General features: G+C 39.7%; 1 protein-coding gene across 2 annotated transcripts in view; it reads right to left on the bottom strand.

Annotated features, from left to right (window-relative positions):
* themis (thymocyte selection associated) overlaps positions 1 to 16,931 on the bottom strand; it is a 137,108-nt gene that overhangs the window by 42,436 nt on the left and 77,741 nt on the right. For both annotated transcript variants that reach the window (XM_039747492.1, XM_039747493.1), the window contains exon 4: positions 10,239 to 11,278. In XM_039747492.1, coding sequence (XP_039603426.1) covers positions 10,239 to 11,278 — 1,040 coding nt within the window. The remainder of the gene's footprint in view (positions 1 to 10,238; positions 11,279 to 16,931) is intronic.

Genomic DNA, 16,931 nt, shown 5'->3' with positions numbered 1-16,931 from the left:
CACATTCTGTAACACCACCACTGAGAACAGCCACCTTCTTCCTAGCCATTTCATTGTGCTATGCCACTTGAATGGATGCACCTCAATAACTTAGTCTTCACCCTTGTACATGTACTTAAATCAGTAGTCCTCAACCTTTCAAATGATAGAACCCTTTTTTGGTTTTAAAATATCTTGCATGTCACCCCTAAAAAAGTGACACTTCAAAAAAGAAATATTCTTCTTAATATTGAAGTGGGATAAATAATAAATACGCTTAGCTGTTGTTGTGGTGTGCAAAATCTGTAAATTTTGGTCTATATTTTCGTTATATTTTGCTCAAGGCAAAACAAAAGATGAACTTAAATACAGGACACTTCCATGGGCAGTTTAACGTCAAGACAATCTGTTTTCCTGAATCACAGTACCATTTGTTTGATCTGAGCAGGAATTCAGGAAATGCCTTAAGCTGTATTGATGATTTTATCACCTGTGAAGGGAAGGGCACCAGGATTAAATTGGTCTACAGCTTGAGACAGGAGATTGTTAAAACATCAAAAACTGTATTGCGTGGGAAAATGGACATACTCAAATAGATTAAAGAGTTTGAGCAAATTCATCCATCATATTAACAACCAGGCAATTTGAATATCTAACGATCACGTGTTGCAAAACCCTGTGTAAAATTTTATAAAAAATATGTTTCATTAGACGAAGACAGAGCGACATCAGAGGAGGGTGACAGCGACAGCAGAAGATGGCACCAGCCACATGCGACCGCTTTCATCTGATCATAGGCAAAGCATCTCATGAACAACTTCAAGTGCTAGATCAGTGCCACCCTGGGCCATTCATCCTTGACATCTTTACTTTTTCATAAGCTTTTCTTAAAGACTATATCCAGACTTTACTATCAATCTTATTTTCTATTATTCCTTGTTCTATTTGGTATTGTTATTCATGTAATAAATACCATGCTGCTTTTAACTTTCTGTGTTTTGTCTTCATATTTAGAGTGATTAATGTAATATGGTAATTTTATTAAGAGCACCTCGAGCAGTTGGACATTTGCCATACACTCTGATCTGCAAGGTTTATTAAGGCTGAAGGCGAGAGCTCCACCCAATAGTAGGGAACAGTTCGTAAAGTAAGGCATTCTTGGTGGATAAATGGCCTATAGCCAAGGATGTTGAGCCTTTGTATGTTTGAATATATTCCTAGAGACGAAGGCAATATTTGTTCTGAGATATATTTAAAACTTTGTATTGCTGACAATACAGTAAGTATCTTGAAGTGCCTAGAAAGTGACTAGTTGTGTTATTTATAGGGCACTTGTGTGGTTAAAAGTGCTAGAGATTAACCTTCTGTGTGTGTGTCATTTATGGGGCACTGTTGAGGTTCTATGTGTATGCGTATATCTATGTATGTGTGTGTTAATTTTAAGGTGCAACAATAGACCAACCTGGTAACGAACCTGACGAGTACACTTATCCCTGAAGAAAATAAGTAAAGGGTAAGTAGAGGGAAATTTCACGATAACACAGCTGTGTATTCATTATAGCAAGACTCACAACCTCCCAACACACCACACACCTAAGATGCGACTGCCAAGATAAGAACCCCCAATGACTTTAGGGCTGTTTTGAATTTAGTATCTCTTATACACTATGCTAAAATTCACAAAGTCTGCAAAACCAGACAGATTTGAGTGTACATGTACTAGGAAGGCAGTACTACAGGAAGGCAGTTATTCTTAGTATATTATGAATGAAGGATGTGTTCCTGCTTCTCGATTTCTGTTTTGCCACTGGTCTACCCTCCTGTTACATTTTCAGCCTTTGTCACTTCAAAACTGAAAGAAAGGACTTTCTATCCACAGCATTTGTATTTTTCACCCCGCCATACCGCACTAACAACCACTCTTAATAGACAAATTTAACCTTCATTGCTACACAAAATAGGAGTATTTAGAAATTACAATTACTGTATATTAGTAATTTACAAACAGTAATGACAGTAACAGTAATTTACTTGAAAGATTTCGATAGGTGACTTCTTTAAAAAATCCAAATCCATTCGGTTTCAAGAGGTTCAAACAGCAAAAGAAAACGGTTCAATGAATAAGCTGTGATAATGACCAATTATATTTACTACCAACTAATAGTAGATATCTAAAGGGAGGTATTAAATATGACTTAAATAATGTCTTAATGAGCAATGAACATTCATTAGTTAAATCAATTCCTCTGTAGAAATCCATCGAAGGCCAGTTTATGCATGTGTCAACATGTGTGTTTATTTGTGGGAGATAAGCAAGTTACAGCTTCCCTTTAGGCCGGGAATTCCACTTGCAGCGCACTTGTCCAATAAATAAATAAATACATTAATTCATTAACATGAATCAATTATTTTTTTTTTAATTAATTAAAAGGTGTTTTAGCACCATCCCATCTGTCATTAAATGTGATTAAATTAAGGTACAGAACTTGGATTAAAGTCCATTCTTCATACCAATTCCTTGGATATTATTTACCCAACATCTATGTAAATATAAAACATTTGCCTGTATTTCTTCCTTTAAAAAGAATAATATGATTTTAAATAGCTATGAAAAAAAATCTTGTTTTTTTTCCATTTACCCAAATTGTTGTTAGGAGACCACATAGTAACTGTGGATTATATATACAAGGGGTCCTCGGGTTACGACACAGTTCTGTTCCTATGACTGTGATGTAACCCGAATTTTGGTGAAACACACCCTAGCCTATGTCACTAATGCAGCTGTAAAATAATAATCTAGAACATAAAAACACAACTAAGCCACAGAAAAAGGAAATAATGATATACTGTACTGTACACTGTACTGTAGTAACAGAAAAAATGACAAAAAATTTGTGTAAAAAATTTTTTTACTTTATTCCTGTTGTTGTCTTGCACACTGGAAGGGGCATTGCAAGGTGGGAGAGAGCGACCTATTGGGAGGAGGAAGCTGGAGATGATTCTGTCTGCACTATAGGTGTTAAATCTCGAGAAGCAGTTGATGTAGAGGGTACATGATCTGTTGCAGGCCTCTCTACCTTCTTAAAGAATTGTTCCAGGCTAGTCTGGAAGGTTGATGACTTCTTATCTTCCAAAATCTGCCTATAGCATTGCAAGGAATCCATAACAGCGCTGTAGACCTTACTGAATCTGTCATCGCTGGACTCCTCAGCCTCTATTATAGAAAAACCTTCTGCCAAACCCTTGGTGGTAAATCTCTTGGTTTCTGGGGTTTCTATCTCTCCCTCTTCAATCAGCTGCTTCTCCAGCTGAATGAGGTCCTCAGCAGACAGCTTCTCTCCATGTGATGCCAGTAGCTCTGTGACATCCTCAGCCTCCACCTCCAAATTAAGCTGTTTACCCATGGCTACAGCCTTCTCTGTTACAGCCTCCACTGACTCCTCAAAGCAATGGAAGTCATACACAAACTGGGGACACAGTTTTTCCCACACACCATTTAAGTTTGTTCGCCTCACTTCATCCCAGGCAAAAGCAATGTTTTGTATAGCATTGTAAATGTTATAAGACTTCCAAAAGTCTTTGATTGTTGACCCTTCCAAATGCCCTTTAGTGCCCTTGGATTATCTGCCTGGTACACCAACAGAGGCTTGAGTTTGAAGTCACCTGCAGCATTCCCTCCAAAGAAGCAATGCCAGTATCTCCTTGCCAGCTTTATGGCCTGGTGCTGTCTTCTCCTCCTTGGCAATGTAGGTCCTGTTAGGCATATGCTTCCAAAAAAGGCCTGTCTAATCAACATTGAACAAGTGTTCAGCCCCCCTCTTTAATTAATCCATCAACCTATTAGGAAATTCGTTGGCTGCTTTCTCATCCCCAGTAGCAGCTTCACCCTGCACCTTAAGGTTATGCAAGTTGGCACAAGCTTTGAAACGCATGAACCAACTCCTACTAGCCTCAAACTCTTCACTTTCATTCCCTTCCCCCTTTTCACTTTTTATTGCCTGAAACATTCATTTAGCTTTCTCCTGAATCAACATTAGACATACTGGGATACGCCGCTGATGCTGGTCTTCCAGCCACAAAAGTAGCAATCTTTCCATCTCAATCATTATGCAACTTCGCTGTTTAGTAATCACAGTCGATTTCATAGGGGCTGATCCCTTTACATGCTCTAGGATATGGTCTTTATCCTTGACAATTGTTGCTACAGTAGAGCGGCTAAGGCTTAGCGTGTGGCCAATGTTCGTCACTGATTCTCCTTTTTCTGATCTCTTTACAATGTCTAATTTCACTTCCAACATGATCGCTTTCCTCATCTTCAAAGCACTACCATCTGAAGAATCTGACTTTCTTTAAAGAGCAATGAGGGCCAAAAAGTCATCAGTATACACTTGTGCCGCACTCAACCAAACTAGTTCACAAACTCCCTCACTTATACGCCGCACACAATCAAACAAGGATCGTGAACGCAACTGAGAGAATGAAACTGAATAAAAGAAAAAAAACAAAAACAAAGCTATCCTTTACAAGTATCATACATTTACACCGGCTCTTACAGGCTGAAATCAAATATATGCTTTTATTCTAAAATAGTAAGAATAAAAGCAGCTCACTCCTCAAAACGGACTCGTCAGGGATCAAACCCGTGAAGTTTCGATTACCAGTCAACAGTTGATACCATTGCACCACCAAAGCAGTCATAGTTAATGCGTGTCAATGTCGCACCCTAACACGTGTTGTTTTTCTACAGTTATATTTTTTAATAAAAGCGCACTTGTTCTGTTATATTTGTACCTTTTGTGAAACTTTTTCTTTGATATTTGGACTTCAGGCTTCACACATTATACGTGTCATGTCTACATTATGTCAATTATTACTAAACCATGAAAAACGTTTCTTTTTTAACAATGTGTTTACATAGATCGTTGTAGACATGGAACACACATGAAATGCATGTGTTCCAAATAATGATACAATATTTATAAAAGGTGTGATTTTGCTTGACTTCTCACTCTATACAACTCCAAACAACTGACACGCAGATAAACAGGCTTGAGCTGAGAAAACTGTGCGCCGGTGGGGGATGTGATAGCAGACTGCTGACTGCTTGCTGTTTATCAACACATTTAAAGGACAAAAGACGCTGACGGAGAGGTGAGAAGCGATTTAAGGTGGGATGGATCTACAGGTTTTTTCATAGGCTCTGGTAATTCTAGTGTTAATCGCATTTTCCTATGAAATCCAAAACACAATTGCTCCCAGCTTTTTATTCCCATCACCTCATCCCAATGAGTAAAGCTCCTCATCTAAACTACACTGCTCACAAAAATTAAAGGAACACTTTAAAGAAACACATTAGATACATCAGATCTCAATATGAAGTTGGATATCTATACAAATAACGACAGGGCAATGTCTTAGGAACAAAAGGATGCCAAGTCTTTTAATGGAAATAAATGTTTTCTGCCTACAGAGGGCTCAATTGTGTAGACACCCTAAAATCAGAGTGAAATGAAGATGTGGCAGGCTAGTCCATTTTTTCAAAAACTTAATTTCTGCTACTCAAAATGCTTTTCAGTATCTTGTGTGGCCCCCACGAGCTTGTATGCATGCTTGACAACGTCGGGGCATGCTCCTAATGAGACGACGGATGGTGTCTTGTGGCATTTCCTCCCAGATCTGTATGAGGGCATCCCTGAGCTGTTGTACAGTCTGAGGAGCAACCTGGCGGTGCCTAATGGACCGAAACATGTCCCACAGATGTTCTATTGGGTTTAAGTCAGGGGATCGTGAAGGCCATTCAATTATTTCAATTCCTTCATCCTCCAGGTACTGCCTGCATACTCTTGCCACATGAGGCCGGGCATTGTCGTGCATTAGGAGGAAACCAGGACCTACTGCACCAGCGTAGGGTCTGACAATGTGTCCAAGGATTTCATCCTGATACCTAATGGCAGTCAAGGTGTCTTTGTCTAGCTTGTAGAATTCTGTGCATCCCTCCATGGATATGCCTCCCCAGACCATCACTGACCCACCACCAAACTGGTCATGCCGAATGATGTTACAGACAGCATAACATTCTCCATGGCTTCTGCAGACCCTTCAACGTCTGTCACATGTGCTCAGGGTGAACCTGCTCTCATCAGTGAAAAACACAGGGTGCCATTGGTGGACCTGACAATTCTGGTATTCTATGGTAAATGCCGATCGAGCTCCATTGCGCTGGGTTGTGAGCACAGGGCCCACTAGAGGACGTTGGGCCCTCAGACCACCCTCAGGAAGTCTGTTTCTGATTGTTTGGTCAGAGACATTCACACCAGTGGCCTGCTGGAGGTTATTTTGTAGAGCTCTGGAAATGCTCATCCTGTTTGTCCTTGACCAAAGGAGCAGATACCAGTCCTGCTGATGGGTTATGGACCTTCTATGGTCCTGTCCAGCTCTCCTAGACTAACTGCCTGTCTCCTGGAATCTCCTCCATGCCCTTGAGACTGTGCTGGGAGACACTGCAAACCTTCTGGCAATGACACACATTGATGTGCCATCCTGGAGAAGTTGGACTACCTGTGCAACCTCTGTAGGGTCCAGGTATCGCCTCATGCTACCAGTAGTGACACTGACTGTAGCCAAATGCAAAACTAGTGAAGAAACAGTCAGAAAAGATGAGGAGGGAAAAATATCAGTGGCCTCCACCTGTTAAACCATTCCTGTTTTGGGGGTCATCTCATTGTTGCCCCTCTAGTGGATCTGTTGTTAATTTCATTAACAGCAAAGCAGCTGAAACTGATTAACAACCCCCTCTGTTACTTAACTGACCAGATTAATATCCCATAAGTTACATTGACTTTATGCTATACTCTGATTAACACTATGACCTTTCCTCCATTATATTGACAGAGTAGTAAACCCTTGATATCAAACTTTATTTCTGAATGGAAGGAAGCAACAAATGAACCATACTTCTTCTTACTGGAGAGGCTGTTAATCTCTCCTGCTGCTACCTTTAAATAAATACAGGAGCATAAAAAAGTTATGATAAAAGTTTATCTGTGTAAGCTTTCTATAATGTGTCGATTTGAAATGTGAAGCTCCCTATATTGCTTCTTATGTTATTTGGTAAGTTGTTTCCAAGCATACTGTATGTAGTGCTTTGGATAAGAAAATATTTCTTACAATAAGTTTGAAATTTAGCTTTAGCCATCTTTATCTCTGCTCCTATTGTAGATAAAATGATGTTAAGATAACAACTGCCGGTAATCCTCTTTATCACTTCAAACTTTTAAACATTTCACTCAGGTCTCCTCTTATCTCAATTTTCTTAAACTGAAAAGATTTAGCTCTTTCAATCATTCCTCATAACTCACATTCCTCAGTTCTGGAATTACTCTAATAATTCTTCAACAGATTTTTTTAAGGTTTTACAGAGTGTCCTTTTTATAATAGTGAGGCCACAGCTTCATGCTGCTTTTACGTTTCTTGTCATTTTCACTGTATGTTGTCTTGTGTTGTCCTTGTCTTTACATCTACCTCATTACTCAGTTGGTGTCTTCATATTATACTTTTTCAGCTTACTTTTGTATTAGTTTTAAATTCAACTTTAGGAAGTTACATTAAAAAAAACATTTTAATAGAGTTTTGGCTTTGAGGTTTGTGTGCTTAACTACTTGTTGGGTTTCTTGTTGGTAATCTGTGTTAACTTGCATTCTTCCCATTAATATAAATTAAATTATAAACAAAGCTATCTGTATTGGGGGGAATACCGTAAAACCATGTCATGTCTCTGATTTTGCAGTTTTCTTCTCCCCAATTATTTTATTTGATTAAAAGGAACTTATTGTATAAACTCTGGAACTACAATAATGGCCACTACTCTATTCTTTTTAAATAACAAGTATCCATTCCTGTTTTACCCATCTTCACAACAGAAGTTCAGTTACTGCTATACTATCATATATGCCAAGCTATACACAATTCAAAGCCATCAGTGTCATTTCACACCTTCAGAGTCCTGAGTTCCAGTGCTGGCCTGGATATCATCTGTACAGAATTGGCATCTTCTCCCTTCCCATACTGCTCTTTAATGGTTCTATGCTGACTGAAGACAGTAGTCTAGATCTTGTCAGTGTTCGTCTTAACTGCTACCTCTCTTTAGGAGGTCACATCAGATGTGTTGCCACTACAGCATCTTAACTCCTTTATCCCAGTGAGCTGAGTGTTACCTCCCCAAGTTTTTCTAGGACAGCATGGAGTATTGCTCTCCTGTGTGGGGTGGTTGGCAATCCATTGACTTGCCTCTGCTCAATTCCATTCATTGATGAATTCATTTTAGGTGTAAAATTGTATTTTCACCCAGTTTTCTCCAGCATCTGAAAGACATGTAGAATAAATGGCAACTCTAAACTGGCCTCATGTGGTGAGTGTTTGTGGGAGTGAGCTTCAGACTGCTTTGTGACGCACTGGCATCAAATCTCACACTTGATATTCTGTATCCCACTCCCCGGTAACTCTGTAATGAGAGTGGGCAGCTTTGGAAAGTGAGTAGAGCTGAGTAAACAGTCTTTCTTTGGTAGCTGCCTTTGAACCTTCACCAGATAAATGTGGCTAAGATTATAAAAAGTGGCATGTGCTACGATGGGTTTGGAGAGATATTCTAATGGTTTTAACACTTCTTAATTACTTATTAATGTTACCAAGACACATCATGTCGGACTTGTAGTGAATATCACAATAATCTAAAAAGACAAAATGTGGAGTAAAGTCCAACAAAGCAGGTAAAACAACATTTTAAGGGCATTATACAATCATAGATTCTTATGTTCTTTGTCTGTGTGGAAGTTCAGCCCCCGAAACCCAGATAGACAGGCTCCAAATCACACCAGTTTAATATTCTATTACTTATACAACACCATACAGTGCATAAATCAGCCACAATTACTCAGGCCCTTCTTTCTTTTCTCTTTCCTCTATTCTTCTGCTGCCCTCACTCCTCTACTCGTAAGCTCCATCCTCTTCCTCCTGACTGTGGCTCGACTAATGGAGTGAGGCGGCCCCTTTTATAATGCCCCGGATGTGCTCCAAGTGCTTCATGAAAATCTTCTGGCGGCACTTCCTGGTGTGACGGAAGTGCTGCAGTCCAAGGCTCTATATTCATCTGGGCGCCCCCTGGTGGTGGCCACGGGCCCCAACAGGGTTGAGCTTCTAAGTCCCCATGTGGTCCAGGGCAGCTGCGGAGGAGGTATTGTCATTCTCCCGGTCCTTTTAGGTGTCTCGACTGGGCACATTTGACACCACCAAGAATAAAAAAATAATGAAATCTATTTCTTTTAAACAGTACAATTAGCATGAATATGAGGCGTCACAAATTCTCTAAATATGCCTTCAACTTGTATTCTTGTGAATGGGACTTTATTTGTATTAAATGAATGATTTTCCTGAAATTGTCACAGTTGCTCGCAAAGCTCCTGCAGCTTTCTAATAAGAGTTTGCTTCTAACATCTTATTACTGATTTTTTTTTCCTCTGTTATCCAAAACTTGAAATTCGATCAAATGTCTCAGCTATTTTAGAACTGTCATTAAAATTTGCCAGTGATGTTATGACAAATCTGTTACGAAAATGTTAATAAGCAAAAGTGCCATCTGCCCATTGCAGTTTGCGGAGGTGGTGAGCCCCATAAAGAAAAATAGTGCCAGACCAGCTTTTTACTTTAAAAGTTTATGAGATGCTACAAACTTAAATGCTGTATCAGTCACAGGAAATTCTTTATCAACCGTTATATTGATCATTTAGGGCAAACTAGAATTGCCTTATGAAGAATGCTCGTGTTTTTCTGGAAGTCTGTTTACTCGAAAGCTTTGAAGTTTGCACCTACAATCCCATTTATTGTTTAAATATTCATTTGAATGAAACTTAATATGTCCTCTGATAGTGGATAGTGTCGTCTTCTGAGATTTTTCAGGTGAGGAAAGCAGAAATTTCATGTTGTCATATTTACTAATAGTGGTGCAAGAAAGTAATGACATGTTGATTAGCACATGCAAGTATGACACATTAAAATAAGAAGTCTATGCCTAAACACCTATAATGACCTGTTTGCAATCAAACAAAATGTACTTTTAACAGCTTAAAGATTTATTTTTTTTAATATTTAGCAACAAATGGTTTGCTTTTCTTTTCAGTTTGTTTTTAGCTGTTTGCATGATCAACAATTAAAATTATTAAAAAGGCACCCCGGATGTTAAATGTGCTAACCAAGGCATGGCTTACCTTAGGCGTGCTGCTTGTTTCAGGTTTGTTTGGTTGGCCTGGTTGCAATGATGATGTTGATTGTTCCAGGGGCTTCTTTGGTGGCCGGGGAGGTGGGATCAGTGTAGCATTTACGTATCGGCGTAAAGTGTAGTAGCAGTCCTCGCTGATCTGTTCCACTATTGTTTTAACTGGAGGAATCTCGTTTTCCTTGTCAGGTCTGAAGAGCAGCTGCAAAGACACTTTAATACGATTGACTGGAATTTCATAGCTTTCCGCCTGGCTGTGAAGTGGAGCCACAAGAAGATAAGAACCAGTAATTTCTTCTTCTAAATGAAGGCCAGGCATGGCAGCTAAAACATCTGTCTCGATTGATAAGTCTCTAACAGATACTTTAACATTGAAAGGCAACTGGAATTTTTGAGAGATTTCAGATATTTGATACTGTTTCTTGTCATGTATCACTTCCACAAATCCTCCTTCCATACACATGGGTATTAATACAGACTCATAACCATCTTTTTTAATCTTCTCGCAAGCCAATGCTTCCACCATTTTTCGAGTTCCACCATAGATAATCTCACTTGTTTCTCGATGTTGGACAAGAAACTGGTCTCCAATTGAAACTGTCTGAAGGCCTTCATAGTGAGAACCAAATTCTTTAGTTGCAACCACATGCAATTGTTCTTTGTTGCTCTTGGCAATTTCCAAGTCATATGCCGTTGGAAACTCACGGGGCCTTCTTTTGAACTTGCCATTATAAGAAGTCGGAATTAAAAAATACTTTTGGGAGTCACTTCTTATCTCTGATGCCAGGATTCTCTTAGCTTCAAATGCTTTGTATATTATGATCTCCTTGCAGGACTTCAGGAACTTGAAAGATTCTTGAGTTTGCTCAGGGCCTTCAATAATTTCAGCCACAATAGGGAAGTCCTCATGATGTCGACTAAATATGTCATGTAGTGACAAAGGCTGCACAAACGAGTTCATGTCATACTTATCAGTCACATCTATCACTTCAACATCAAGAGTGGATGGTATGTGCACAATGTCCTTGCGAACTGTAAAAACAAAATGATATTTAAATATTTTTTAGGCCTAGTATGCAATAGAGCAAAATACAGAACAGTAATTAATTAAGCATCTTATTAAGTTGAAAAATACAAAAATAAACAATTTTACATTCCATAACTGACACTGTTTTCCAGATACACGTAAAAATAACTATACATGTAATCAGCCTATACTGGGGGAAATGGCATTTATGTATAGAAGAAACCATTTATCAGTGCTGAAACCTGTAATGTACAGTTTTATATGCAGTATATATTTTGTCACACACATGCATCGAAGACAACTTAAATTAATGTTAGTAATTTCCCACTGAACCAGGGGTTGGAGCTGTGTTCTAATGCCTTCTCTCTTCATTCCTCTGCAGAACGGAAGATTGATGGCCGTTTCACCATTTCCGTTATTCGCTCTCCTGGACCCGCCCCTTTCTGCCAGAAATCCATCTGACTGGAAGTTCTGTCATTTTGAGTTCAGTTCAATTCTTAGCTCCCGTCAGAAAGGACATTATCCGCAACTTGTGGCATGTTTTCCTCATTTTATTTCAATTATATGTGATTACCAGGTTGGTACCCCAATACTTTAATGCTGTTTTGTCTCTTCCTTATAATATATACAGTAATCCCTCGCTATATCGCGCTTCCACTTTTGCGGCTTCACTCTATCGCGGATTTTAAATGTAAGCACATCTAAATATATATCACAGATTTTTCGCTGGTTCGCCGCTTTCTGCGGACAATGGGTCTTTTAATTCATGGTACATGCCTCCACAGTTTGTTTGCCCAGTTGATTTCATACAAGGGACGCTATTGGCGGATGGCTTTGAAGCTACCCAATAAGAGCATGCATTACATATTAACTAAAACTCCTCAATGATAGATAGATAGATAGATAGATACTTTATATAAGATATGCTTCCCGCGCGGTGCTTGATTGTTTGCTTTTCTCTGTCTCTCTCACTCTCTGTGCCTGACGGAGGGGGTGTGAGCAGAGGGGCTGTTTGCCTAGAAGATACGGACGCTCCTCTACAAACTGCCGCTTTATCGCGGTGCTTCTGCATACTTAAAAGCACGTATTGATTTTTTGCTTTTCTTAGCGAGCGCTCTCTCTGACATTCTCTGCTCCTGATGGCACTCCTTTGAAGAGAAGATATGTTTGCATTCTTTTAATTGTGAGAAAGAACTGTCATCTCTGTCTTGTCATGGAGCACAGTTTAAACTTTTGACTAAAGGGTGTCATTTCATGTCTAGAGGGCTCTAATAATGGTAGCAGTGTGGGAGAGTTTATAAGGGCTTAAAATATATAAAAAATAACCATACAAACATATGGTTTCTACTTCGCGGATTTTCACCTATCGCGGGGGAGTCTGGAACTCAACCCCCGTGATCGAGGAGGGATTACTGTATTACATATTAACTAAAACTCCTCAATGCTATAAGATATGCTTCCCGCGCGGTGCTTGATTGTTTGCTTGTCTCTGCCTCTATTTCACCCTCTCTGACATTCTCTGCGCCTGACGGAGGGGGTGTGAGCAGATGTGCTGTTTGCACAGAAGCTGTTTGCCTAGTGGATACGGACGCTCCTCTAAAAACTGCCGCTTTATCGCGGTTCTTCCGCATACTTAAAAGCACAAAAGCACACTTATTTATTTTTTGATTGTTTGCTTTAATTTTGCGCGCTCGCTCTCTCTCTCTCTCTCTGACGTTCTCTGCGCCTGACAGAGGAGATCTGAGCAGAGGGGCTGTTTGCACAGAGGCTGTTTGCTTAGAAGATACTGACGCTCCTCTAAAAAATGCCGCTTTATTGCGGTGCTTCGGCAAACTTAAAAGCACACGTATTGATTTTTTGATTGTTTGCTTTTCTTTGCGAGCCGCTCTCTCTCCCTCTGAAATTCTCTGCTCCTGAAGAGAAGAAGATCTATTTGCATTCTTTTAATTGTGAGAAAGAACTGTCATCTCTGTCTTGTCATGCAGCACAGTTTAAACTTTTGACTAAAGGGTGTTATTTCATGTCTAGAGGGCTCTAATAATGTTAACAGTGTGGGAGAGTTTATAAGGGCTTAAAATATATAAAAATAACTATACAAACATATGGTTTCTACTTCGCAGATTTTCATCTATCGCGGGGGGTTCTGGAATGCAACCCCCACGATTGAGGAGGGATTACTGTATATATATATATATATATATATATATATATATATATATATATATATATATATATATATATATATATATTATATATATATATACTAATAAAAGGCAAAGCCCTCACTCATCTCTAATTCTCCAACGTCCCGTGTAGGTAGAAGGCTGAAATTTGGCAGGCTTATTCCTTACAACTTACTTACAAAAGTTAAGCAGGTTTCATTTCGAAATTCTACACGTAACGGTCATAACGGTCGATAACAGTCAACAACGTCTGCCATGTTGAACTTTCTTATTTATGGCCCCATCTTCGCGAAATTTGGTAGGCGGCTTCCCTGTGCTAACTGAAACCGATGTACGTACTTATTTCGATGGTATGACGCCACTGTTGGCCACCATATTGAACTTTCCAACGTCACTAATTTTCCAACTTCCGTGTAGGTAGAAGGCTGAAATTTGGCAGGCTCATTCCTTACAGCTTACTTACAAAAGTTAAGCAGATTTCATTTCAAAATTCTACACGTAAAGGTCATAATGGTCAACAACGTCCGCCATGTTGAACTTTCTTATTCATGGCCCCATCTTCACGAAATTTGGTAGGCGGCTTCCCTGCGCTAACCGAAACCAATGTACGTACTTATTTCGGTGGTATGATGCCACTGTCATCCGCCATATTGAACTTTCCAATGTCACTAATTCTCCAACGTCCCGTGTAGGTAGAAGGCTGAAATTTGGTAGGCTCATTCCTTACAGCTTACTTACAAAAGTTAAGCAGATTTCATTTCAAAATTCTACACGTACTTATGGGCCCATCTTCAAGAAATTTGTGCGCGGGTTCCCAACGCTAACTGAATCCTACTTACGTACATATATATGTCCATAGCCTGCAGCTCGGTCACTGTGTGAGGCGGCGTTGGGTCCCCCATCCCAACGCCTCCCACGTTGTTGGCTGCCTGCCTATATAAGGCCGCCGTCGCTCCAGTCTCTACATTCCCTTCCTTGCTTCACCACGGGATTCACGTCTCCCTGCTGATAACTACAGCCTTTTTATTTAATCCACGGCTTCTCCGCTGTTTTATTGTTCATTTATTACGATTATAGTTATTGTGTAGGTATTTTAGACTTACTTTACATTGTTCAGGTACCCATTTCCTTTATCATTCCAATCGTACCCCCATTAATATGTCTATCGAGGTGATCACCATCGATCAAAGAACTGTCACTTACCGAGTGGTCTCCAAGTCCGGAGATGGCACCTACCTTTTCCATTCTTTTTGTTACATATTGCACGGCCATATCAGGCTCACTCTTGATATCCGGAGGAACATTGTGTCTTATGTATTGAATGACTGGGACAGGTTCAAGGTTTGGACTGATGACGGTACAGGAGATAATTATTCTACACAGGAGCACTAGAAGAGTGAAATGCTTAAGCCCTTCACCTATGCATCTGCATGTGAGTTGATGGCTGCCGGTGAATTGTTCGGTTGTTGCTTTCAGGTGTACAGAAATGGCCAAATATTTTACACCTTTCGACAACCGCCAATGCCTCTTAAACATCTTAGATTAACAGGTGACGATTTCAGTAGTGGACACTTTGATGTTTATGAATGTTTAAACTCTCAAAAGCTAGATGTGAAGTTATCGATGAAACCAGTTGTATACTTACAACGCTTGACAGATGCCGAATGTCACTTCAACACAACAAGTCCTGCAAATACTGTCGTAATTGAAACAAACCATGAAACTCAAACCGACAGCAGCAATCCAAGCTGTGAGATTTGAAACAAGATTACTGTTCACATGGCCAATTGTACGTTGCATGCTCAAGAGTAAGCTCAGCGCACAGCTACAGCTTGGTCATATTACAACTGGAGGGCCGAACTGACAATGTGGTATACAAAGAGATCCTTAACAAATAATTATTGGTATATTTTCCCTCAGTTTAATAAGGTTTAATTTTCTTCTTAATAAAAATTTTAAGGCAGTACTTACGCCTGAAGTGGTATTTTGCTAGTATACATATATATGTATGTGTGTGTGTGTGTGTGTGTGTGTATATATATGTTTATGTGTGTGTGTGTATATATATGTTTATATGTGTGTCTGTATATATATATGTTTATATGTGTGTGTCTGTATATATATATATATATATATATATATATATATATATATATATATATATATGACAGCAACACTCATTACATTGACAATCATGTTACGTTATTTTTAAAATGTTTCCTTTTCTTTTTCATTACTTCTTTAACACACTACTTCTCCGCTGCGAAGCACAGTGTCAGGGATGCCAGGGGCCATGACCCGGCCGGGACGACATGTGGGACCGGATGTGGGTCTGCACCCACCCTGGATCACGTGGGGGTCGCCTTCCTGGTTGCTCTGGGGGCCACGGGTACAGGGCATGGAAGCTCCACCCTGTAGGGGCCCGTGGTCACCGCCAGGAGTCGCCCCAATGCCTTGGGGACCTGTTACCCCAGCACATCCACCACACCAGGAAGTGCTGGGGGGAAGAATTAGGACGGCGCCCGGAGAGCTGCCGGGAGGACAGCCGGCACTTCTGGCGTGGCTAGAGGTGGAATGCCGAGAACACCAGGGGCTCATCCGGGTCCTGTATAAAAGGGGCCGTCTCCCTTCATTCGAAGCTAGAGTCGGGTGGAAGAAGGACGAGGCAGAAGAGAGTGGAGGCGGCCCGAAGAAAGGCATTTGTGGCCAGGACTGTGGTTGGGGGTTGTGTGCACTGTTTGGACTGGGTCTTAGTGACCATTACTTGGGTCTGAGTGACCGTTATATTTGTAAATAGTGTATTTAATAAACATGTGGTGGTTTGAAGACAACATGTCCATCTGTTTGTGTCCGGGTCGGCTCCACAGCGGGTATTTTGCTAGTATGTTATAAAACTTAAATCTCACCTTTACAAAAATGTATTCAATTAGAACAGGGAATGCAGACAACACATAATAAATAGCATAGCAAAAACTACACTAAACACATAATTTATATTTTTGTAAAAGGAATTCTGTAATAAACTGTTTAAAATTGCGGTGGAAAAGCAACAAGATATATCCACTCAAATCAGGCTTACATTCATGTAAAAAAATTTATTAAATCAGCTTTTCCTTTCTGAGGATTTTCACTGGCCATTATTTTAAAGAGAAAACCACTTCCAAATACTATACATTTGACGCTCATTTAACATGGCAATAAAAAGAACTAAAGACTTTTTAAGATCTAAATATAAAGGATACCAATTATCTAACAGATGCAAATGTGGTGTTCTGTTAGATTATAGCAATAAAACATCTAATAACTGAATAAGCCATAAATGTTATCAGTACATATTAATGTGGTATACATGTATTTTCCATATACTGTATGTGTTCTAGTGTGTTGATCAGTACTTATATCATTAATCCTTATTATAATACATTTTACTGCCTGTTAAAGCTGTCAGACTTATGATCACAAAGTACATATGATG

This window comes from Polypterus senegalus, chromosome 3 (assembly GCF_016835505.1).
Source record: "Polypterus senegalus isolate Bchr_013 chromosome 3, ASM1683550v1, whole genome shotgun sequence".
NCBI lineage: Eukaryota > Metazoa > Chordata > Cladistia > Polypteriformes > Polypteridae > Polypterus > Polypterus senegalus.
The sequence above is the reverse complement of the archived record's forward strand: the minus strand, read 5'-3'. Positions and strand labels throughout refer to the sequence as shown.